At 53.6% G+C, this 26,178-nt stretch overlaps 1 protein-coding gene across 4 annotated transcripts in view; it reads right to left on the reverse strand.

Annotated features, from left to right (window-relative positions):
* ATP2A3 (ATPase sarcoplasmic/endoplasmic reticulum Ca2+ transporting 3) overlaps positions 1–25,740 on the reverse strand; it is a 60,592-nt gene extending 34,852 nt beyond the window's left edge. For all 4 annotated transcript variants that reach the window (XM_075719549.1, XM_075719547.1, XM_075719550.1 and 1 more), the window contains exons 1-5: positions 25,623–25,740; positions 5,401–5,418; positions 4,878–4,960; positions 1,202–1,306; positions 312–450 (exon numbers count right to left, since the gene is read on the reverse strand). In XM_075719549.1, the coding sequence (XP_075575664.1) occupies positions 312–450; positions 1,202–1,306; positions 4,878–4,960; positions 5,401–5,418; positions 25,623–25,740 (463 nt within the window). The remainder of the gene's footprint in view (positions 1–311; positions 451–1,201; positions 1,307–4,877; positions 4,961–5,400; positions 5,419–25,622) is intronic.
* Between the last annotated feature and the right edge of the window lie 438 nt (positions 25,741–26,178).

Raw genomic sequence — 26,178 nt, forward strand, 5'->3', positions numbered from 1 at the left:
AAAACACACTTTTTTTTTTTTCCCTTTTCTGCTGTTCTCTACCACCCTATGCTCAGGGCGAAGTCTCGGCAGTCTGATGGGCCCCAACTTTGGCCCAAATCATTTCACCTCTCTGGATTTGAAAAGAGAAACTAAGATCTCAAGTGTACAACAACGAGGTGACTTGGCGGCCATGCCTCTGGGGGAGATGCACCCAGACACCGTGGCAGAGCCCTCCCGCCACCAGGACCACGGGGTGCCTGTCACCAAAGCCCCCCTGGCCAGCACCACCTCCCCATCCCACCCCATGCCCTGGGGTGATGGCACCCTACCTGCCACCTCCACGATGTCCCCAGGGACAATGTCCCGGGCACGGATCCGCTGCACCCCGCTGCGGTCGGCGCGGATCACCTTCCCCATCTCGGGCTCGTACTCCTTCAAGGCTTCGATGGCGCTCTCGGCGTTTCTCTCCTGCAAGCAGAGGAGGAGCAGAGCTGCCAGCGGTGGGGTTGCTCATGCCGGCAGGCTCCTTCCCCACCTGCTGCAAAGACAGGAGCACCCAAACCCCAGCCCTGGCTTTGGCATCCATTTGCACTGTGGATGCGGCAAGTGCTGCATCTTCTTCAGCTGCTCTGAAATGGTCCCCGCTAGCTTAAATCACACCAGGTCCTGGACACCGCATGGACCTTTGGGCTTGATTTTCTCATTCTTGGTTTGGGAAGCAGCATACCCCACCCAGATGTATTGTTCCACATCCAGCAACCCCACCTCAGATCGAGCTGCAGATAAATAAATAGCCTTAAAGTGAAAATATAAAAGAAAAGGAACATCGCTGGCTGAGGCATTTGCTCATCCCCCCAGAGGGACACAGCGAGGTGAGGCACAGCAGCCACTGTGGCTTTCTGGTGGGCAGGGCAAAAAGCTTCCCTTGGGAAACGCACGTGGCCATGGCCAGGAGACAAGCAGCGTTTGCCTGGATGGCAAATAAGTTCAAGATCCTAAACTCCAAAATGCAAAAGTTGCCAAACATTAAAGGAACAAGCCAAGAGGCAGCCGATGACTGAGCATCTGTGCTGAGGCATGGGGCAGCATGGCCAACGCAAAAACTGGACCTTAGAGAAATGAGTTTCCATTGTCAGGAAGCAACCAGACCTCCAAATGAAGCATCTCAGCCACGTGGAGCAGAGACCTGCAGGGCAAGCGAGGCGAGGCTGCAACTTACTTGCCACACGCCCACCACGGCGTTGGCGATCAGGATCATAATAATGACGATGGGCTCCACGAACGCTGTCGTGGTCTCCTCTCCTTCTTCAAACCAGGCCAGGATCTGGTAGGCAAGAGAAGAGAACGACCACGATGTGGTTAAAACAACAGGCACCAACATTTTAAGAAGAAGGATGAAACAAGAGCCAACCAACACATGGCGTTTGCTGGAGAGACTACCCAGAGCGGTGGCCAGCCGCACATGGCTTGGTTAATGCATGAATTTGCCATGAACTTGTGCACTGCCAGTGCTTAACTCAGGTGCCTCCACTCTTCTGCTGAGGATAACCTAATGCATCAAATGAGCAGGGCTGGAGCAAATGGCCATACAAAGCCTGGATGAGTATTTGCACCAGGAAAGCATCTCCTTTTGTTTAGTGCACCTGTGGGGAGACCGTGGCCATGAGCAGATGAGTGGGGAGACCAGGCAGCACTGCCCGCTTCTCAAAGAGACGCTGCCAGCAACAGCTGGGCAGCTGCTGCAGTCGCTGTCTGCAGCACAGTCAGCCTCTGAGAAGCCCCTCCTGGGCAGAAGTTAGGCGATGCAATACGAGTAATTGATGCAGTAAGAGCAGTTCTGCAGAGTACAGGCTGTCCTCGTGGGTTCATTACCACCCCGAGCTCCCTCTCCCTCTCACAAAGACCTCATACCATAATACAAATGAAGTGCGCGCACACACACGCAAACATTTTCACTCCTTTTAACTGCATGTCGACCTGCGCTTGTGCCAACATAGCAACACCTGGCTGCTCTGCAGCAGAGGCACCGGCACAAAGGACCTCTGACACAGGGGTTCACACCTGCTTTACCAATTAGCAGAGCTGCTGCAGCAGACTCAGCCATCAAGCAGACTGCAACAGCTCTGCAAATTCACCAGCAAACGGGTCACTGCGTGTTGTTTTGGGAATGTGTTGAACCTCGCAAGGGACCAGCCTCCCTCCTTACCTGCCCATGGGTCGTATCTGAAAGGAGGGGACACGAGACTCAGCTTTGCCGTCCCACTGCCAAACACCCTGAGTATACTCAAAAAATAAATATTTCTCCAGTAGCTAAGTGGGAAACATCTCCTCGTGCAGAGTTGCTCTCAAGGTAAATTGTGGGCAAAACTGAGCTAACGGCTCAGTACTTGGGCACCACAAATAAGGCTCAAATCAGCAATCGGGGAGCAAGGTGCCGCTGATGATGAGCACTTCCAAGGCACCACAAAGTACAAGTACAGCAGGGCTCATATAGCAATTACTCAGTGCCACCCGCAAAGGCAGCTTTGCTAATAACATGGACGTTGAGTTTAGCTGGTTCCACATCACCTCTCAGCATTATTAAGCACGGAGGAGGTCAGCAGCGCTCACAGGTGCCAGCTCACCGAGCCTGGTGATGCGCCCGCTGCCGGCTGACTTTGCCGGCATGCCCAGGGGAGGAGAAGCTGCTCTGTGCTCGCAGGAGGTGCTGGGGGTGAATCACGGCTCCTCCTGGGGAAAGGCGTGTAGGGATGCAGCCTCTCCCCTGGCGAAGGCAGGAGAAGAGCCCTGCAGGAGATACACCACTGAAGAAGGAAATGTTTGAAGATGAGCAATAACACCATCTGGGGAAGTAAAGGCTGGATGGCACCAAGGACACCCTGAAGACACCACACTGGCAGCTCCAGTGGCAGGAGCAGCCTGGGTTGGGCTTCGCGCCCTATAAAACTCAAGGAAAACCCAACTCTAAGCAGCTCTCTGACAGTAGCCGAACATAACACCCCTTTTTTCTGCTACATGACGCACCGGGTGGCACACATTGTCAGTGCGCATTAACCCTGCCCCACACATCAGCAAGGTGTAAAGGAAAGCTACGTGCCCCGCACTGTGCCCAGCTGTACCTGCTACCTGCCCTGAGCATCACCAGCTTGGGCATCACCAGCCCAGGACCTCTGAACCGTCCCAGCCATGCGGGCAGGACGGGAAGGCAGCGACCAGCAGGCAGGAGGCACCTCCCACGCAGGCAGCCGCAGCGCTGCCAGTCCCGCTCAGCCAGAGGGAGGAAAAAAAAATTAATAATTAAACAACAGATTGGATTTTCATTTTTAATTGAAAACGTGAATGCTTCCACACAGCAGCAGCAGGGCTCTGGTAGAGAGACTTCACTGCAAGGAGCGCAGCTGCATGGGGTTTGGAAACGCTCCCAGCCCCGTCTTTGCCTGCATACGTGGACCCGCACACTTTAGGCAGGTGCCCACCCTGCTGCCTGCAATCCAACGGAGGTGAAGGTGATACGTGGAGTTTCTGAGTTGGCTTCAGGTGCCTGAAGTGCTGCTCTCACCTCTCATCACCCACCACCCAGCGCTCTGGCCAAGAAAAAGCAAGCCGTGCGACATCCTGGCAGCCTCTCTGGGCATGCAGGGAGGTGGTGCCAGGACCACCCAGCTCCCAGCACCTCCCAGTTCCCTGAGGATACGCGGCTTGGCCATTACACCAGGAATGTATCTCCACCGTGGACATGCACATCTCCATGTGTCAGAGACATTGTCCTCCATTTCAGCAGATCTTGACACGGATCTGGTCATGCTGACACTTAATGCTTTCAAAAATATCCAAGGAAAAAAATCAAGATAAAGGAAAAAACTTTTCCCTTTCTGTTTTAACCATCTACGCAAGATGAGGCACAAGACATGTTTTACTGGATGAAACATGGCATTGAAAAGCAATCAGTAAGAGTTAAAATCAGAGAAGGGACTTGCAAATAGGCTGTTTGGGTCCTAACTCAGTGAAGAGCCTGAGCGCACACCTCAGTCCAGACACTAGCCATGACAGCAAGTACAGGGGGCAGGAAAGCTCATAGCACAAAAAAAAAAAATGAAGGTAAAACACACAATGGATTTAAGAGGGAAGCTAAAAGAGGTAGTAACAGAGGTACCTTCTAACCTAAAAACATAGGAAACTTCGTTGTTAAAAATCTTGCAATGAGATGAAGACACGTCCAAAGGACCTGCAGTATCTCAGGTAGGGTCTGCAAATGACGACAAAAAACTACGGATCGCAGGAAAAAGCATCCCAGGACTGAAAGCTTTGGGCAGCCCTCACCTGCCTTTGGCAGCCCCTTCGCAGCCCCACTCTCGCTGGGGCTCTGTGCCTGCTCTCTCCAAACCCTAACCCTACACAGTGCCCAGGGCCAACACCCATCCCACCTGGCGTCCCACCAAAACGTGCCCAGGACTGAATGCTTCCATGGCCCTTTTCTGCCTTTGTCTGGTACAGTCTTGGGGAAACAGAAAGAAGTCCAGGTAGTTTTTTGGTATCACAGAATCATAGAATCGTTTAGGTTGGAAAAGACCTTTAAGATCATCCAGTCCAACCATCAACCTACACTACCAAGTCCACACCAAACCAATCAAGGGTAGACTAGACTAAACTATGTCCCGAAGTGCCACATCTACCCGTACATCACTTTTAGGTGGATTAGCATTACTGAAAAATCCTACAGTCTCATCTTTTAAGTAGATACAGTGATATTGTCACTATGCCCTAGAAAACCACTGCACTGCTGCTACATCTCCTTCATCCAACATGTACATTCACCTGGCTACTTTGCTATTTGGCTGCCACCTGCATCCATACGTGCCTTGGAAAGTGCCCATCCCCAAGCCTGGGGTACTTACGAATGACAGAAAAGCTGCCATCAAAAGGATGCGGACGAGGAGATCTTCAAACTGCTCCAGCACCAACTCCCAGAGGGACTTTCCTGGTGGGAAAACATGAAGCCAAGCACAGTCAGTGCTCACAAAAACCCCAGAAGACAGGTAATTCAGACCACTGAGGCCACTAAGACCAAGAGGACCCCGTCCTCTGCTTGCAGCAGAGCTGCTCCAGTGCCCGGCCATGGGCACTAGCGAGGACATCCAGCACTGCAATGGGGTTATCTCTCTCTAATATTAAACACCTTCATTTCTGGCATTGGCCTGGTTTTACTATGTCTGTTTTTAACTACAGAAACCAAATCCACTGTGTTTCTATTCATGGCTGGTAGCCCTGCCATCACAGGAAAGCTCTGCTGTCAGCCCAGCTTTCTCTGGGATCAAAACGAAGATTAAAAGACCCCAAAGACTCCCCCCTCCTCATCCCCAGCACCCTCCACCCAGACTCAAAGCATGTACCCGCCTTCACCTCCAGCCCACGACTTACCTTCTTCTGCGGGGAGCTCTGTGGGTTTTCATCGACAGCCCAGCAAGCATGACAAAGTAAAAAATTATATAAATAAAAAAGATTAATTAGTGATTTGGGCCCAGACCAGCAATCCCTTCCCTTATGCCCCAGCAGTCCATTCAGTACCCCAAAATGCAACTTGTCCTGCATATATTCCCGCATCAAGACAGCTTGCCATTGAGCTTCTCAGTCTAACACCAAGTGAGCAGCACTGGATGCTCCCTGCACCAGGGAAACATCATTTCCCTGCTGCAAGCAGCTCTGGCAGCATTTATTCCTGCACTCAGCCTGCCTAGAAAACACTCCTCAGGAGCTGCCCTCTCCAAACCCAGGACACAGAGGTCCAACCATGCCGTAAAAATGCGCTGCCAGAAACCCAGCACAGACCCGCTGGGACTGTAACTTTCAGACCACGTTTCCTATTAATCAGTTGTACTTTACTGCCTGCAATGGTCTAGGAAAGAAATCCAAAGCTGATGCTCAGTTAGTCCAAGCTGTCCTCCCAGATCTGCTCTGGTGGGTGCATCCACACTGCTCCCAGCCAAACCCGAGCCCAGTTGCCTGCACAACCTGCAAAAATCCCAAGGGCTCCCGAACACCCACCACGGTCTCCCCAAGACTCCCACGGCCCTGCGGAATGACCATTACCTTTGCACGCCACAGGCACTGAGGAGTCCCATGGCTGCTAGGCAATGCACGAACCCCGGTACCCACCAAGGGCTCCTGCTTCTTCACCCCCGCAGTAATGGATGTGCTGGCCCTGCCGTGGGCAAGGTTTGGCCGAGGACTGCAAGGTCCTGCACCCAAGGAGGGTTCAGGAGTGACGCCCCTGGTTTTGGCTGCTGATGGGCGCAGGCATGGGTGGGTGTCTCTGCACCCGCTGGTCCTGCATTCAGGGTGAATCCTTTGGCTGCCCGCAGAGCAGCTCCCAGGGGAGCTGGCAGCCAGACCAAACCCTCCACCAACTGCCCCAAGGTGGAGGAATACGGACGTTGCAGCTGTCTAATGGAAAAGGAAATCCAGGATTTGCTGAGCGCAGCAGAGCTTGCTGGAGATGGAGAAACCAAAGCCGGAGCCGTGCATCAGCAAATCCTCGGGAGGGCTGTGCTGGTGGCCCAAAGGCACTGCACGGCGCTGCAAGGGACAGCGGGGAACCAGCACGGAGGTGCCACGGCACCAGGGCAGGGTACCCGCTGCCTCCATCCTTTGGCGCTCTGGGGCAGGAGGAGACCAGACAGAAACCCCCCGATCCCAAACCTCCCAACGGGGAAAAATTCAGACAGAAACCTCCCAAAGAGCTGTCCCAAAGCCTCCGCTGTCTGCCACCTACTTCTGCGCCCCACGGGGTGACAATAAAACCAGACGTTCTTCTAACTCCTTGTGTTTCTGGGAGGGAATAGGGGACCGGCTGAAGTTCAAGAGGAATTAACCCAACGCAGACATGCTCGAAGCCCCGTTGCTGGACCAAATGCAGGGCTGCCTCCGAGCACCCCCAGCGTGGAGCCCTGAGCGAGAGCAGGAAGCGAAACCGGCTCGGCTGTTTTCCATCATCTATTTTCATTCAGAGAAATGGAAAAAAAAAAAAAAACCCAAAAAACAACAAAACCAAACCCACCTTCACTGAACAAACCAGTGAAAACAAGAAGCCTAAACGTGTTTACACTGCAAACTGCATCAACTCCTCAGTGTTCACAGAGACGCTTACTATGAGCTGGTTTAAACCCATGTCCCTCCTAGATAAGGCTACTCCAATCCCCTGCCATCGCAAGGAGCAGACAGACCAGTACGTAACGCCTATAATTATTCTTATAGCAGAAAAAAAATAATAATCTTGGAGTGGCTTCAGCGTTTCGAATCACTCTGCAGAGCATGTCAGAAGGAAAGTGGCTCTTCTCCCTTTTGCAGCCGGCTCCTCTCCACCCCCAGCTTCCTCTCCCCAGCCCAGAGAGCCACCAAAATTAAAAGTAGAAGAGATCTGCTGCTGCTATTTCTATCCAGGCTCCATTTTAAGGGTGCGAACGTGCAAGGTGAGAGGGCTGGGGGCAGACGGGGCGCCCCGAGGGAGGCGGCTGGGGCTCCTGTGGGTCTCGGCTCTGCCAGGGTGCCCAGGGGTGACTTTCCGCCCTGAGCAGCCACCCAAAACGCCGCAGTCCTCTCAGTGCTTCTCCCGCACAGCGTTTGCATGAAGAGCTGCAGCAGTGCCGTTTGCAGAGCAGGGACTTTGCATGAACTCTTGATTAAAGCATGAAAACTGGTTTCCATGAACTCAAGAGGAAACACGTGCAACACAGCGGCCAGCCGAACTACCGCCAGTGGCAGAGTGACACTATGCCATCGCTGTCACCAAACCCCAAACATTAGCAATGCTGCTGCAGGCACCTCCCCCCCAAAAAACAATTTTGAGTATCCTGAGAACCAAGCACCTCCCCTGCCATCAGTGACTCCTTCCACCACCCTTCATGTAGCAGCTTAGTGCCCATTTTGCACCAAATACCCAAAGCAAAAGGGCAGAAAGTCACGATAAACGCACATTTTTGGGTCTGAATCAATCAAAGCCACTAGAAAATAGGAAGATTTTGGGGTTGAAGCCTTCCTCTCTCCCTTCCAAAGTCTCACTAGAAATAAGAGGGTTTGCCACTCACCAAAACCCAAGTTTTATGTGAGTCAGCCCCGTGGCACCGGACAGGGCAGCAGAGCTGGCAGTGTTCCGCTGAGCTGCAGAACTGCCATGACCCACCCGACCGGGAAACCCGCTGCAGAGGCAGGGAACCAGCCAAAGCCCAAATCTGCAATTCCCTTGGGACAACACTGTCAGCACAGACAGGCTGAAATGGAAACTCCCAGCCGCCACCTGAATAGCCCCTTTCTTCGGTCAGCAGCTCAGAGCTCAGCAGAGATCCTGCTCTGTGCCCAAGCTCCCCAATATGGCCAGAAGACCAATGCAATAACACCACCAAGAGCAGAAAGCGATAAAGGTTGCTCCGAGTATCCCAAAACGGGGCCACCCACTTGCACCATAAATTTTCAGTTTCCCAAGCTGAGCAGTCCCAGTGTGGGACCTGCAGCTTGTGGACGTGTATCTGCAGCTTCTCTGCTCCTGCTCTTCTCCATCGCGGCTTTGGAGAGCAGAGCCAAGAAAGCAGAGGGTGATGGGTGCCTGGTGGCAGCTCCTGGAGGTAACAGGACTATTCCCACCAGCCGAAGAGCATGCTCTCCTCTGTGTTATCGAGCAGTGCAGGCAGCTCTGGCTCCACCACAAAACTTCGATATGAGATGCTCTAAGGGCACGCAACAAGCCCAGCCACCCTGGGCAGATGTGGGGCTGTCATCGGGCTATTTTAGCCGGAGGTTGATGTCCAGCTCCTGCCAACTCAAACAGGGCTGGCAGCCCACGGGCTGGCGCCTGCAACATGGCAGGGCACCCTAATCAGGTGATGAAAAGGTACATAAACACGGGTGCCACCCACGAGCGAGGCAGCATGGGTACAGGCTGCCACCCCGGGGCTCTGCGACAGCCTTCATGTCCCCGAGGAGACCCTGCCCTGCTTTCCAGGCCAAAGCAAACAAATAAAATGTGACAGGATGGCGTTGGGGTCACTGTAAGGAAATGTTTTGAGTTTCTCCTGCTGTAACAGGATCAAAAATCCATGGAGCAGCACAGACCTACAGCAACCGGCATTTCTCCATCATGCATTGAGGTATCGCATCCCACTCTGCTTTTGGGGAAACTGAGGCATGAGGCGGCACTCCCCCAGGCCAGCACACAGCAAAGCAAACCCTAGTGCATGCTCAGACCCACAACAGCAAACATCATGCAAGGTGAACACTGAAATACCATTTTCCTCACTGTTTCAGGAGCTTCCCTAGGATAAAATCAGATTTTCCTTATGGGAAACACTTCTGACACCAAGTGATGTGGGAAGGGTAATGGCATGGTGCCCACCATGGGGGGTAACGGTGAGCACCATGCCTGGGCACAGCCTTCTGCTCCAAACAGCCTCCTTCAAGACATATTTCTATGTTGTAAACTCTTTTTTTTTTTTTTTCCTGCCTTTAATTTCTTTTTCCGTATGCAGGGAAGGGGAAATGGACAGGCAAAACAAGGGACGCGTCCGATTCCTGGACTTTGCCAACAGGCAGGAAAAAGGGTCCAAGAAGGTATGAAAAGAGTAAGAAAAACCCTAAAATATCCCCAGCTGGGACAGCAGCCCCCCTCTGTGATATAAAGCAGGAACCCAGGCGGGGCTGCTCTGGGATCCTTCCACCGTCTCGCAAGACACCGGGCAGAATAAATTGTTATTTTAACTGGCTGCGTTTCCCAGGGCTGGCTGCGCTGGAAGGATCCCGTCCCGGAGAGATGTCTGCTCTGCTTCATCCCCAGTGACAGCCGGCACCACCACACATCCCCGGCGCTCCGCAAAGCTGCCAGATTGCACAACCGGGAAAGGCTTTGCCGGGGTGTTTGAAAGCAAGCTCAGCCCGTCACCTGCTTGGTGTAAATCCCGCCTGGGGATGGAGGCGCGAAGCCGCTCGTCACCTTGCATGATCGCACTTGAGCTGCAGAAATGTAAAACGAGCATTTGCAAGTTAATCCTGGGTGGTTTAGCGCTATGACAAACACTCAAAGCCTAATGGTGCTAATGCTACCCGATGTTCACAGAGGACAAAACACAGTTATCTATGTGCCTCTGCTGTGTATTACTTAAATTAACCCACACGGGATTTGCTTTTACACGCAGCTTCACGCCTGAGTTTCCTGAACGCTGCCGCATCCCCGGAGACTGTCCTGCACCTCGCGTCTCGCCCAGGCTCTGACCACGCGCCGGGACAGGTCGCGGCTCCGCTCGGGAAGAGCGGGACCTTCAGGGTGCAGCTGAAGGGACTTTCTGAGGCTGCTTCAGCTTCTGCAGAACAAGCTGGGCTTTGGCTGAGGTGTCACCCTCTCCCTGCCCTGGCACCCCTTTGCTTGCTGGAGTCCAGCCTGGCTGGAGGGGAAGCCGGACCCACGGACACCATGTGCTATCGCACCACGATGGGGAGCTAAGCACGCTGCAGAGCGGAATTAGCCGTTTACCAAAAAAAGCCATACATTAAAACTCCCAGCAGCCATCCATCCAAACCACAGCAGGGCGGGGTGCTGCCCTGGGGCACCCCCATTGCAGGGGGGCTCGGCAGCCCCAGCCGCAGCGAGAGGGAGCGGGGCGAAGGCGAGGGGAGGGCTGGCAGGGCGGCAGCTGGGCTGGCCCGTGGGGAGGGGGCAGAGCAGCAGCTCGCACACCCCAACCGCCCACGCACGGAAATCGCATCCCCGGGCGGGCGCAGCTGCGGCGGGCGCGTGTGCGGCATGCGAGCCTGCCGGGCTGCGGCAACCGGCGTCTCCGGCTGCACCGAGGGCCTGCGGCCCGAGGAAAACAGCAATTAACCGTGCATTAAAAAGCACCTCGCGGGTGCAGGCGTGGCGCTGGGAACATCCCCATCCACGTGCCGGGCGGCCGCAGCTGAGCTCTGCTTTGCATCACGACCCGCTCCTGGAGAATCCCGCTCTTCCCCGTGTCCTCCATCATTGTGGCCCCAAAGCCACAGGTGCTTTTCCTCCTGTGGCTTTCCCTCCCGAGCGAAGGCGGTGGCGGCCCTGGGCGTGCCACGGGTGGGGGAAGCACCTCCAGCCCCCAGCACCTTATTTGCTTACCGCCTCGCAGCTGCTTTTTCCTGTGCGCCGGGCGAGTTTTGTTACGCTGGCTGCCCGCGACAGCCGCTCGCTCGGGGCTGCTTCGCAAGGCAGCAGGAAGATAAAAGGAACAAGATACAAACCCCCCCTCCCACGGCAAACACCGGTGGTTTGCTGTTCCTGTAACTCCCCGGCGCTCATCCCTGCTCGAGCCCTGCCCCGTGCTGTGCAAAAGCCGAGTGCCCCTCCTGGCTAGGGGAGCCACAGCCCCCAAAATAAGCAAATTTGGGGCCAGAGGAAGCACTGGGGATGGCGGCAGCCCAGGGCAGGTGAGGGCTGGCAGAGCAGCACAGGCGAATGGGGAGCAGAGGTTTAAGGAGCAGAAATGTCCTTGCTGTTTTCCAGGTGATGCTTTGGGGTGAAATGATCCAACCGATTTTCTGGCTGGCACCTGGACACCATAAATAGCTGGCAATCAAATCAGCCCTACAAGTTTCTGGTTTGGGGCGCAGGGCTTCCCACAACAGTTGCGGCTCTGGACCGACGGCTCGTCCTACCCTCACGCTGCTCTTCAAACCCACCGGTATTGAACCCAGCCCGACACCATCGGTCCCTCCAGGACGGTGACAGGGTCCCAGGGAAGAACAGGTGCATTCGGGGAACCCACAGCTGTGGTTGGAGGGGACAAGCCGAAAGGCTCATTTGTTCCTTTTCTGGCCAGCTAGGCTTATCTCTGCAGGTCAGGGAATAGGAAACACAGTTATCCTGGATGTGCTCCTCAACGGCAGTGAAGCACCATGCAAACCTGGCCCCACGGTGTCTCCTTTTCCCCGGAAAATCAGCACATCCCCATGCCAAAGGATAAGCCACAACCACCACGTCCTGTTGTCCGGGCAGAGAGAAACAGGGACAGAGTTGGGAGTGTGGCGCTGGGACGATGGTCCAAGGAGCTGTGTAAAATAAATAAGGAAAAACCTGCCCATCCCACCCCAAACTTCACTTCCTTCATTCTTGAAAATGGCTCATCCCCAAAATGTTGGATAGCACAAGCTTCCCTCCACCACGGTGCAGGGGGTCCCACCACAGGGCCACAAAGCCCAGCCAGCACCGAGCATCCTCTCCTTCGCCACAGCAAAAAGCAAATTGCTTCCCTGTTCATAACCCACCTCCTTTTCTTAATGCTGTGAAAATAAGGGGAGATTTCACCCATTTTGCCCCAAAAAATGAGCCACCAGCTAGGCTTGCGGCTCCAGTGCCCACGTGGCGTTTGCAAGAATAAACTCTTGGGGAAATTTAGGGGAAACACCCTGGGGAAATGGGGCTGTAAGTGGTGGCCTTATCCCCCCGTCCCTGTCCCCATTGGCACCCGCAGCGCATCCCCGGGCTCATTTGGGGAGTGGGAGGGAGTGGGGCAGAGGAAACCCAGGGCTCCAGCCTGGGATGGATTATTTGAGCAAACTAAAAGCAGCGGTTTGTTCCCTCCTGCACCAACACAGTGGAAAGAATTTCCAGCTCCAGCTCCCGGGTGGAAAAGCTAAAAATCTGCGTTTAAATAGTAACAGGTTTTGGAAAAAGACAAAAAAAAAAAAAAAAAAAAAAAAAAAAAAAAAAAAAAAAAAAGAAAGAAACATGACAGGAGCTTGAATAAAATAAAGCTTAAGCTGGGGTGGTTTTTGGTTTTGTTTTGTTTTTTTTTTAGTTTTGGGGTTGCGTTGGGGTTTTTTTAGCTTCTCCTTCTCTCTGCTTCAAGCAGACCCTTTCCGTAACCTCAGGGAAAGGTGAGGGAGTGACTGTGCTGTGTTTGGGAAACTTGTGCCAGAATTGCCACAACCCCAACCAACGGGCATGCTGCAATTTCAGTATATCCTCTTCTTGCACCCTACAGATATCATTTTATTTCCTCCTTTATTTCCCATTGATATTGCAGTGGTATGTGTTAAGTAAATTAGGGTTTTTTTGCCCACTGATGTTTTTTCACCCTTTATGGCTCTGCTGCAGCCTCCTGCCCTCAGCCACTCCCCTCGTCATGAGCGCCCATCCAGGCCAGGGAAAAACGCTATGGCAAATCCATAACCCACGACGGACCGCCACACACCACCACAAATAGGCCACTCGCTGCGAGTCCAACACCCAGCGACAGAAAATTTAATAACATTTTCCTGGCAGCACCGGGGAATGGTTTAGGAAACCAAACACATGGAGCTGGGGAGGTAGTGGTGCCAGGAGCCCTGGCAATGCCCCATGCTGCTGGGTCACGTCGGCCGCGCATCCCCGCCCGGCAGCGGGAAAACGTGCATAGCCCCGGGAGGCTTCAAATATCCCAGGGGAGGAACTTCAGCACTGAAAATTGCATTGCACCTTTCAGCTGAATCCTGCAAGACTTGGGGAAGAGTAAGGTGGGACTGTGTTTGCGGTTGGTTTTTTTCCCCTAAAAACAATAGGAAAAAAAAAAAAAAAAAAGGGATATTGGGGCTGAAAAGACAGGTCAGAAAATGAGACTAGGATGCATTTTCAAAATAGGATGCATTTGCTCCTGGAGGACAGCTGCTGCTCAGCACACAGCAAAGGGCTGCTGTGGCTCAGTAGGGGGAATAGTGTCCCCCAAAATTGCCACCCCAAGGATCTGGTGACTGTTTACAGTGATCTGAGCATCTTCGATGAGGCTGTAAGCAACCGCTGAGGACCTCACGCTCGCTTAGCATGCAAAATAAAACAATAAAATTAATAATAAATAGTCATTAAAATACTAAGTAATAAAAAATAATAATAGTAAAGAATAAATCATAATAAATGTAACTGAAGTATTCGACTAGCCAAGTGCTGTGGAAAGCGTGGGCAGCTCCTGGTTGCTGCATTCAGCAGTGGCCAAGCAGCTCAGGCGCATCCCGCTGGCAGCATCCCTGCTCCGAGGACATTTCTCCCGCCGCCCCGTGGGGCTCGGGGGCCAGCTGGGCCAGTGGCTGTCGGCATTAAAACACTCGGTAGCCACCTCTCCAGAAGGCAGGCAGGGAAGGGGTTACCTTCCTCCCCAGTGTAACCCCAGCTTTTTCCCTGCGGTAGGGTGCCCACCTTGGTGCGTGAGACCAAACCCTCACACCCCAAACCTTGCCCTCGGCGGGAGGGGAAGCACCTTGACATCCCAACCCACCTCCCGCGTTAACCTGCTGACACAAACCAACACGACACGTCCTCCCTTCCCCCAAGGTGAGGAAGCTGCTCGCTCGCTCTGCTCCAACAGCTAGTATTTCAACAGATATTTCAGTCGATCCTGCTGCCACCTGTAGCCGAGCCGTAGCACACGAGCCGGGCTGTGTATTTATGGATCAGGGAAACCCAAACTTTGCATGCCGGCTTGGAAGGAGACCCTACCCCAAGCTCAGGGCTGAAGGGAGCCAACTCCGTCCTAAAAGCACAGAGGTCTGGAGGGGGTTGGGTTGTTTTTTTTTTTTTCCTCCCCCATTTGCTTGTTTTCTGGAGGAAATGCCTCTGCCACAGCAAACCTGTGTGAAATGCAACAGTTTGAATAGCACATCTCAACCCATCTCCCATCTGCTAGTAAATAAAATCAGGCTGATAAGACACGGCCAGTGTATCCGCAGGGTGGTGCATCCTCTGACCCCAACCCACACAGGCGCTGATGAGCTGGTTTTCAACTCAATTAACTCAAACTAAGATTATTACTATTAATTTTTTTTGCAGAACTCCTTGCCCCGGCTGACCTGGCTCCCCCCCCACACACACACACGCTTGCTTTTTCTGGTATCTGTTCTCAGAGCACGATCTATTTTCAGCAATCCTCTTGGATGGGTTTTCATGGAAAATGAAGTCTACGCTGCCCTTAGTTTAGATTATATCAGAAGAAAAAAATTTCTGTAGGATAGAAAAGATCTGTTCTTCCGGATGGGAAAAAGGGGCGAGTTGGACAATTAATACTTTTCATGGATGAACTCTCTGGGGATCACGCATCTCTGTGTAGTTGAAGTAGTTCCTTTCCTGGAGCGAGATACTCCAAGATCCCTGGAAACATGAGTCCCATCGCGGCTTTTTCCATAATCTCCTTTCAACTACGTATAATATCTGTGTGTGTGTCTATGAGGATGAAATATTATATACATATATATACATTTATAGATACCTATATACATTTGTACGGATGAAATATCTCATATATATGTATATATACGTAATACCTATATACCTTTGCATATAAGGATAAAATCTTTCATATATATGTATATATACATAGATACCTACATACATTATGTCAAAAAGGGGTGAAAAAGGGAAGAATAATTTGAATTAGGCTTTTACGGATAAAAGAGGAACCCCAGAACAGGCCTGAGCCAGCACTGCAGAGCAGCCCCATCTCCTCCTGGGTCACTGCAGGACTCCCCTCCGGAAGGGAGCGGATCAAAACACTACTGCTCCTCTGACGGAGTTTCCATTTACCTGCAGGCAACAGAAGGTCCCTGACCTCCAAAGCGTGCAAAAGCCCAGAAAACCTGCAAAAACCCAAAGGACATGGTGCCCTGAGGGGAACCCTCTGCAGCGGCCAGAGCGGGAGGGCCAGGGACACAGCTCCGTTGTTTCCCCTCTCCCACCCCGCACTGCTGAGCCAGCCTTTTTTATTTTTATTTTTCCACTCACTCCCCACATTTTCCTTAGTTTAGACCTTCTGTTGACTTGGAGGTTGCAAAATGGAAAAAGAAAAGTGCAAACAGACAGGTAAAGGGAGGGTTATCCTGACCCCGGCTGCCCATCTCCCAGGGACGGGCGCTGCACAACGCAGCTGAGCTGCTGTTTCACAGGGCAAATCCCTGGGGATTCGGCCATCGCCAGCCGCCGGAGGGGCTGGAGTCGCTGCTCAGCTAATTGAGTTCCTCCTCGAGGATCTCTGTGCTTTCACTCCCCACCGTGAAGGAAGCAGACGAGAGAATCTCCCCCACCCACGCACCCTTCCCAAGAAATAACTGATTTTTATCACCAACAAATGCAAGAAAAACTATTTCCAAACCAGAAGAAGAAAAAACAAAACAAAAAACCCCCCATATAATAAAGCAAATATGTAACATACAAAACACAGCCCTTGCATTTGCTTGGAGGGCAGCTCTGCAAGGGCTCCAGGGATTTTCTCCAATAAGATGAGAAGGGGGAGGTGGGCGGAAAAGAAAGAATTTTGGCCACCCGTTCCCCCAGGAAGACATGGGCCAGCCATAGTGACTGGTCCCAGCACAAGGGACAGCTTTCCCCCCCAGCTCCTGGGAGCAGTACGGCCACGGCTGGAGGCTTTGGAGACCGCACGGATGCGCTGGAGGTGCTTTCACCAGGACGGAGCAAAACCCGTCAGCACCGGGGCTGCCCCGGCACCGCGGCCCCACCGCTCCCGCAGCCGCACAGACGAGGACGCCCGACACAACCCTGCCCTTCAGTCTGAATTAACTCACATCCCTTCCCCGCCTCCCCCCCCACCGCTGGTTTAAAATACACATAGTGGCTAAATAGCAGGAAACACCCAAAGCAAAAATACCATGGACAGGAACCCAGGGGCACAGGGGACACGCAAGAGCAAGAAGCGGATTTCCTCCCCAAAACATCGCACCTCCGATGCCGACAGTGACCCTGCCACGCAGCTGGGGCGGGCCACCGGCACGGTGTCACTCAGCCTCGAGTGCCGTCACCCTTCAGCTCCGCAGAGCCCTAGATGGGGTTGGACCCGTTAGCTCGCAATAGGGAATAAACGTCATTTTATTGCCTGTGCTTTGCTTCCTCTCCGTAACAGGATCTTTTATCCAAAGGTGTCCCACGGTGACTTGCAAATGTTAGTGTGGGGGAAAAAAAATTACATATATATATATATATAAAAAAAACCAAAATCTCAGCTGGGGGGAGGAAGACAGAGATAATCTCAAGAGGGGGGTGGGGGGGGGAATAAAATCTCAAATGGGAGAAAGAGAGAGAGATATAATCTCAAATGGGTTCATGTGGGAGCAGAGGTGATGAAGCCAGGACCTCCACTGGCACATCCAGCAGGTTGCTGAACATTTAAATTTTAGGAGGATTTTGATCATCAGAGCGGAGACACCTGCATTTAGGGGTTCTATAGGTCTAGACTTCAAAAAGAGGCAAAAAATTCAGATTTCAGCCACCACGGGTCACAAAGAAATGCCATTGTGTGCCCTGAAGAAGCCTGATGCCTGGGGACATGTTGGACCAGGCGGCGCAGGGGCACGGACCCCATCCCAGGAGGCAGACAGGACTGCTACCAAATCACAGCCTGACCTTGGACTTACCACCTCTGCGGGTAAGAAAGAGAAAAGGCTCGTACAGAGTGATAATGAGCACCCAAACCTCAAAAACTGGGAAGATCCCACAAAAAAAACAGCAAATACTAGTTATAGACATGAGGTTAATTGCTAGCAAGGATTAATTCGACTTCTCTTCAGAAGAGCAACACTATGGACTCGAATCCGACCCTCCTTTCATGAGACGACTGGCTCAACTCCGGCAAGCCACCCACCTTGGAAAAGACCCATTACATCAATTAATTGTATTAATCCTAGAAGGAATAACAAGTCTCCTGTCCCAGCATTGCTCATCGCCACCCGCACGGTCATTGCTCAGACGCTGGCAGAACAGGCAGCTGCCTGCAGCCCTGCCTGTGAGGGGTTAACCGCCCCCGGAGGAGCCTCTGGCGCACGCTCACGTCATGGAAATACTCAAGTAACCACAATTTTCTCGATTGCTTTTTGGCTCTGGTTCTTCAACATTTCTACACTTCCAGCCCAGATCTCTGCTACCTGTTTTCCAGCAAGGTAATTGGTACAGACAGCAGCTCAACCGAGCAGTCGGTGATTTTTTTTTAATATAGGTTACTGTTATAATTTCTACCTCCGATACTACCAACACTGAGATATAAAAAATTATCATGAGTCACAATACCAGAAAAAAAAAAAAAAAAAAAATCAGATGCACAATAATAAATGGAGGTGGGATGGGGGGGTTGGTGCTTTCTGGGTTTTGATGGGTATTAACATTGCACCAGGTTGGACTGAGCCCCAGACAGCTCTGTCCTGCTGCTGCCTGCCCACCCACAGTGGCCGCGGGCCCCTCTCGTCCATCCCTCCCACCTTCCCTGGTCCTTCCAGTCTCCCCAGCATCAGCTGTTTCTCCTGCCTGAGGTGTGCCGATTGACCAGGAGGGGCTGCCTTCATTGCCTTCACCCCATCTGAGATGCAATGGGAGGTCATCAATGAGTGCTACATGAGAACCAGGGGAAGGGGAGGCAAAAAATGGGGGGGAAAAAAAGGAAAAAAAAAAAAGAAAGAAAAGATAAAAAAAGCAAGCAGAAACCCCCATCCCTCTCCTGATAATCACAACCTGCCTTAATATTTCCACCCTGTAATTGAGACCACGAGCACCAGCAATGCTCCCGGAAATCATCAGCCCAGCAGCTTGGCTCCTGGTCCCCATCCCGCTCCCAAGCGCCTCCCCCTCCGGACCACTCTGCCAGCCGGTTACTGAACTAACCCACATCAAACCAGCCAGCCCAGGAGACAACATCCTCCTCTTCGCACCACGGCTCGTTGTGATTAGCAGAGCAAGCCAACGGGCCGGGCAGGGAGCGCTGCCCTGCGTGCCAGAGCTGCCCAAGCGCCCTAATGGGCTTTTCCCAGGGAAAAACATGAAATAGAGGAGTTTTAGAGCATCCTTGTGCAATGTCAGCACCTAGACGCCCAGCCTTACCTGCTGGAAGAGGTTTGCCATTCTGCTTTTACTGCCCTAATTCCCCATGGAGTATGGCTTAGGTGTTGCTCATAATTTCTTAATACTCCTTTTAACAGCCCTGAAAGCGTTAGTGGGATGGGGCACCCACCGGGCGAGCTCGGTGAGCCACAAGAAGAATTTTGTGGCTGGTCTGGAGACCGCGATGCCTTGCAGGGAGGAGCCCCTTCTCCAGGAGCAGGGCTGGACCAGCTGGGTGAGAGGCACAGGGTGCAAGCACTCAATATCTGGCTCACGGTTTACAAAGAATAACCCTAAAAAAACATTTTGGAGGGGCATCAGCATCCCAACTGACTCTGCAAATGCTGTGCGTAAGAGAAAAATCAAAGCCGGCTCCTCCAGAGGTTTGACTATATGAAAAAGCATCGAATAACCTCATTTTTCAGGACCAGGAAAATGAAAGCATCTCAGGGTTGCATGCAGCCCCACCAGCCCTGCGAGGTTTCTGGTGCCTTTCAATACCCAGTTCAGATCCCTGCTGCAGATCTCAATAGGAACGCTGCTTTTGGGGGGGGGGGGGGAGGGTGTTGCACCCCTCCTCGCTGTAGCTCTCTAGTGCTGCACAGAGCAGCCATCACCACCAGAAAATAACAGCCATCTGCTTTAAGTTGCCTGAAGTTTCCCCGTGCTCAGCCCTGCTTCACACCAGCACCTGCAGCTGTGGGTACCCAGCAGGGATGTCCCACGGGGGCCCGTGCCAGAAGCGTTGCCTGGGCTGTGGATGTGCCAGGACAGACCCGGCCCGCAGGACAGGGGTGATGCAGCAGCAGCCAAGAGCCTCCTGCTCTCACACCATCCCGTTTACAGGAGGAGATCAAACGCAGAGCAAAAAGGCAGTGGCTTGGATGCTTCTCAAATTAAAGTTCTCCTTGGTAGGAAAAAAGCAAAAGCAACACCAGGCGTCGGGTGATGGTTTTTACTCAAGAAAAATGGTTTTCAGGAGAAGCTTTAAAAAGAAAAAAAAAAAAAACAAACCAAAAAAAACCCCAAAACCAAACCCACATACTTGCAACATAAATATCCGTAGTATTTTCCAGAGATTTATCCTGGAGGGAGATGACCACAGAAATGCTCCTCAATAGCTTAAAATCAGATCTGGCAATTGGAGAAGGCTTAAAACACACAGAAAGACCAATGCCACCGAAAAGGCAAAGAGCGAGCAGCTGCGCAGCTGCACGGTGATGGCAAGGACTGCACCGGGTGGGCCAAAAACACTCAGCTCCAGGAGGAAGCTCAAAGTAGGCACCTGAAATACTGGGGAAGAGGATCAGCCTGGGGGAAGAGAGGATATTTAGCTGCTAATGGTGTTTTTGGAGGACCCACTCCAGCCCCTTTCTGGAAATGGTGCATCCCAAGCCAGCACCCGGGTATCCACAGTGCATCAGACTCCTCCTAAATCAGTGTTTCGTAGCACCAGCTCCACCACCCCCAATGAAACAAAAATATTAATGAAATAACACTTGTGCAATAGGGGAGGCCAGCCCCAGGGGTACACACGAGACCTGCACGCAAAATCCTTCTCCCCCAGCGCAGCCCCTGCCTCTCCTCACCCTAGAGATGACCCCTCCCCAGATCCTGCAGTATTTTAAGAGCAGACATCAGTTTTTCCTGAATGTTGCTCTTCATTCACAATTTTTTTTAAAGGTAGGTATGAAAGCAGGTAACCTCAGAGGATGGCACAGGGATGAAAATCCCAAGTTTCCTCTTGTCCAATTAGGAAAATTTTGTGTAGTCTCTTCCCAAACTTGAAGGCGCTCGCAAGGTTTCAATGTCTCAGCATTTCTCCTAAGGGAAAGGATTTGGAGGAGGAGGAAAAAAAACCTGTAGCATGTTTATGAATCAGACTGTTAAGCGTGTGTTTCGGGGGTGGAAAAGGTGGGCGATGCGCAGAGGAACAGAGAGCAGAGTTAGATGAGTCAGAAAATGCTGCTTTTCCTCTCCTTACTGGCATCTCAAATGCTTCAGCATGAAATAGAAATTTTCTTTCTTCTTTTTTTATTGTCAAGAGAGAGTTGGAGCGTAACCTTGGCTGGTTAGCAACCGCCGGCAGCTAATCTGACGTTAAGTAATGCACCGCAATTAGAGTACGCACAGGGGCGTGTGCCCGCACACGCGTGTGCCGATGGACGTATATACACATGCACACACATAGAAATAAATAACACTTCAGTGGTTTTTGCCGATGCTTCTAGCAAAGCAGGGGCTCGGGCACACGCTCACGCTGGAGAGCGGAAAGCTCCTCGTGAGCGAGCCTCGGTGGGTTTTGGGAGAGCGGCAACACGTCACAGGCTAGATTCGGGCTTGGGGATGTCACCTCCTCCTGCCCAGGTAGGCTCAGGCACACACATGCAAAAATACACACAAGGGCTCCAAGGTCCTGAAATAAAGCTTACAGAGATGCAGAGAGGTGTGTTATAAAAGAAAAGTCAATTTACTCACGGGCTTTGAGCTCGCCCAGTGCTGAAGCTGGCTTGAATAACATTTAAATAGTCATCGCATCAATACTGTTACCCTTGCACCTCGCAGTGAGGCGCGGGAGGTTTTGAAGAGCATCGGGTACCACAGCGGGGGTCAGCCCCGGGGGCGGCAAGGGTAAAGGAGGAGATGGGCGAGACCCCGCGGAGGGCTAAGGGGCAGGGCCTGATCCTGCCTGGTGAAGTTTCCAGCGGCAGACGGCAGCAGGGCTTCTCCTTGGGAGTCAGAAGAGATGAAATGCAAGAAGAGATAAACACCCCTATGCTGCAAACAGCCGAGCACTTGACTCCACTGACATTCACAGCCCATTTAGGTTACTGATGAAGCAAATAAAATTATGCATATGCATTAACACTGGCAATATCCTGCCTGAAATGTATGCTCATTTACACATGGAAATCCACTTAAAAGAGAGAAATCGGAGCTATATTTAAAACAGAAAATCACTTGACTGTCCGCGGGGCAACTCCCGTTTACGTCTGTCATTCCTTGGCAAAACTGAAATCACTTCAGGGTAGATCGTGCCCCTGGTTTTACATTTAGAAAGAAAAATGTTTGCACCCCTGCATCCTCCTGCTCAGCCTGTTGTAAAGTAAGAGATGCGCTGGGTTTTGGGTTTATATTTTTATTTTTTTTAAGTGTTGTGGTCTAAAAGCAACCTGTGAAGCTCAGTGCTGGCGGATGGGACGGGGCGTTAGGGGAACATCTGCCCAGCACACGTGGAGCATCGGCAAGTGTTTCTTAGTTAAAATTGACTTTGGAGATTCGGGAGCCTTTTGAGAATCGCCATGGTGAGACCTAAACGTTCTGCAGCTTCTCCAGTTTCCTTGGCAAATGAAATGGCCATGCTGACAGTGCCGATGACAGATCTGAAACTAGAACAAGAGCTCTTCCTAACGGAGAAATATCTTCTTCCAGTCCAGTAATCTGTATCTCACTGCTTGGCTGCCAAGCCGCGAACTGGAGATATTAAATAATCGGTATTGCTCTCTCTTTCCTCCTGCAAATATGGATGTGAGCACTGGAACTGAAAAAGCAATTTTAGGCTCCAAAAGAATACCCCCTCCAAAAAATATATATATTTTTTTAATATAAAACATGCCAGTGGCCACTGCTTCTCACTTAACGTTGGAGCTCATTGCAGCTGATATTTTTGAAATGCATCAACACAATAAAAAAAAGCAGACAGCAGCTCTCTAACGTACGTCGGGAGGCAGTTTTTAAGACAGATGATGTATTTTAGATTGTGATTCGCGACCACACTGGCAGTTTGATTTCAGGTTTAGAAGGAAATGAATGAATGTGAGACAGGAGGGTGCAAAAATGAAACTAGCTGGAGCCGAAGGGCTGCTTCGCGCTTCAAGCCACGCAAGATTTGAATTTTCTTCCCCCTTCTGCGCGAGCTCAAGCAAGTCAAACTGCCCTGCACTTCCGCTGCCAGAGCTTAGTTTAAGCCTAAATTAAAATACAATTTAATACAGGCCATCTTCAAGACACTGCTCCCCACAGCAGCTCTCCCAAACAGGGCACCCAAGGGTACCCCACTGCAGTCGGGGACGTCAGCTCCTGCTGCCGCCACACAACCTGCAAGTTCTTGCCATGCTGGAAAAAAAGCTATTTGCTTAATATTGAGGTTTTAAACCAAACAAACAAGACAAAAAAAGCCAAACAAACCGCACAGGGGCCCATTCTGCATGATTTTAAGCTGCACTAACCTGTCCACATCTCGTCTGCGCCATGAGAAAAATGTAAATACTGCACAAAAACTGCAAGAATTGAGAATTCTTAAAAAACTTTGACCACATTTTCACCGATGGTTGCACTGCCTACGTTACTGCTCTCAATATCTGTGCACATCACTGTGAGCTGTGTGGTACAGTCGATGCAGAGCTCTGCTTTGAAGGCGAAAGCCATGGGACATCCCAAAGTCAGAAGCTCTTGCCAACCAACAGCCTGCAAGAAACCCAACACTGGACTGTATGGGAAGCAAAACAGTAGAGAGAGGCGAGCACAGAGACATTGCTTGCAAGAGGGGGAAGGAAGAAGAAAAAAAAATAAGTCGACAAACTAATTGCCAGCGCTACCCCTTTGCTTTGCACCTACATCGTACGTCCAAGCTACCTTTTTCAATGCAGAGAGCCTGGTGCCACCGAGCAGCCAACGTGCCTGACTCAGCAATGATGATTCACTTGGGCAAACAGGAGCATAAAGCCACCGTGAGCCCCATGACAGCAATGCCTGTAGGTGACATACTGCTGCACAGCACAGACCGCCTGTACGGCCCAGCATCCCCGCGTTCCCGTGGGGCTCAGGGATGGCGCAAAAACATTGGGAGCAGTTATACCTTGAAGTCAGAGCGGCACGCCTCTTTGTTAAGGTTGCGTTTTGCGTTCAGCCCCCCAAAGCAGCGGGATTGCTCCCCGCCTGGCTAACCAGACGGGTCCCCAGCTGCCCTCCTCCAAAATCAGGTCAGACAAGGGCAGGTGTGATGCTCCATTGCTTATGCCCTGTGCCGAGCACTCCACGGTAAGAGCTTCCAAGCCCAGCCCTGACCGCGCTGACTCAGCGAACGGAGCAGAAGCTGCCCAGTCCGGGGAGCGCTGGCAGGAAGGGGGACCCCCAGCACAAGCCCAGCACACAGGGCTCGTCTGGAGGAGGCACTGCCCTCTGATCCCACCTAACACAGCCCTCCCAACAAATAAAGATGCAGACAGCAATCCTGCCAGCATCTACTCGGGCTTTCCTTAGCTCGTCCATGAGCACCAAGCGAAAAGCAGATGCAACAAGCTCCAACCCAGGAGAGAGTTTACACACTTGTCTCCTTGCACAACTTCGAGAAAGGATTTGCTACTCCAAAGCACTGGAGCAAACTCACCCTAAACCCCTCCTGTTTCCGCATGCGGAGTTCACGACCCAGCTACAGCCTGAACAGTCAAAATCCCTGTTTACCCGGGGAAGTTCAGGCACGCCAGCAGATCCCTCCCGTGCACGCTAAGCGCTTGCAAGACACGAGTTTAAAAGTTCCCCTTCGCAAAGCCAGGGAGATGCCCGGCTGCTCAGAGAGGGTTCCCCGGGCTGGCGCGGCAGCGCAGCTGGCGCAGGGCCCGCCACCCTATGTGCCCCTGCCACCCCTATGTGCCCCCATCACCCTATGTGCCCCTGCCACCCCTATCTGCCCCCGTCACCCTACGTGCCCCTGCCACCCCTATCTGCCCCCGCCACCCTACGTGCCCCTGCCACCCCTATCTGCCCCCGCCACCCTACGTGCCCCTGCCACCCCTATCTGCCCCCGCCACCCTACGTGCCCCTGCCACCCCTATCTGCCCCCGCCACCCTACGTGCCCCTGCCACCCCTATCTGCCCCCGTCACCCTACGTGCCCCTGCCACCCCTATCTGCCCCCGCCACCCTACGTGCCCCTGCCACCCCTATCTGCCCCCGCCACCCTACGTGCCCCTGCCACCCCTATCTGCCCCCGTCACCCTACGTGCCCCTGCCACCCCTATCTGCCCCCGTCACCCTACGTGCCCCTGCCACCCCTATCTGCCCCCGTCACCCTACGTGCCCCTGCCACCCCTATCTGCCCCCGCCACCCCACGTGCCCCTGCCACCCCTATCTGCCCCCGCCACCCCTATCTGCCCCCGCCACCCCTATCTGCCCCCGCCACCCTACGTGCCCCTGCCACCCCTATCTGCCCCCGTCACCCTACGTGCCCCTGCCACCCCTATGCGCCCCCGCAGCAGCACCCAGGGCCCAGCCAGGGCCGCGGCCAGCGGAGAGCGGGGTCCCCCCGCCGCCACACCCCTCGCCTCGATTTTGGGGCTTCCCTCTTTCATCCACGGGCACCGGGGGAACTTCCCCCTCTCTCTCCTGGCGACAAAGCCGTGTCCCTCCCCGCTTTCAGACGCTCCGCCAGAGGAATTAACACCCCGCTAATTGCCAGCGCTGCCCGGCCGCCCGCACCGCCAGTAATTAGCCCTTAATGGCAGCAGGCAAATGTTCCCTAATCAACAGGTGTCCGGCGGCAAATCCCCACGGCTCCTCCGCCACCCCCGGGGCGGGGGGGGATGCTCCTGGGGGGGGCCCAGGGCAGCACCCCGGCCCTTCCCGGTCCCGGCGGGGAGGGGGAGGGTCCCGGTCCCGGTCCCGGTCCCGGCGGGGAGGGTCCCGCCGAAGCGTGCCAGCCGCCCCGGCGCGATGCCGGTGTCCCGCCGGGGCCCCCCCGCCACCGCCCGTTCCCCCCGTGCATCCCGCGGCCCCGTCCCGCCGCACTAACCATTGGGGCCGTACTTCTCCCGGCTGCGGCGGACCTGCTCCGGGCTGAGCCCGCAGCTCTCCGTTACCCCGAAGCGGCGGAGGACGTCGAGCACCGGGAGGCTGTGCGCCGCCTCCATGCCCCGACGGCGGCCCGGGCCGGGGGGCTGCTGGGCGGGGGGCGCACGGGGGGCACACGGGGCGCCGCTCGCACGGCGCTGCTCGGCACCTCTCCGCCCGCCGCGGGAAGGGGCGCCCGGCCGCCGGGCCCGCCTCCTCCGGGCGGCACCGCCCTGCCCGCCGCTTCCCCCGCCTCCCCCGGGGCCGCCGCGCCCAGCGCCGCCCCCCGCGGGGCAGCCCCGGGGACCGCGCCGGGCGGGGGGGAGCGGGGCGGGGTCCCCCGGGCTCCGGCCCCCGCCCCGTGGCAGCGCGGCTGGCCCCCTCCCAGCGCGCCTCCCCCCGCCCCGCTTTATAATATTTTGTTAATTATTTCCAAACTTTCTCGGAAGTGTTGCTGGCGGCCAGGGAAATCCTCCCGCCGGAGGGGGAACACCCCCAGGCTGGCTGGTCGCTCGCTC

This window comes from Pelecanus crispus, chromosome 12 (genome assembly GCF_030463565.1).
Source record: "Pelecanus crispus isolate bPelCri1 chromosome 12, bPelCri1.pri, whole genome shotgun sequence".
In the NCBI taxonomy this organism is placed as follows: domain Eukaryota; kingdom Metazoa; phylum Chordata; class Aves; order Pelecaniformes; family Pelecanidae; genus Pelecanus; species Pelecanus crispus.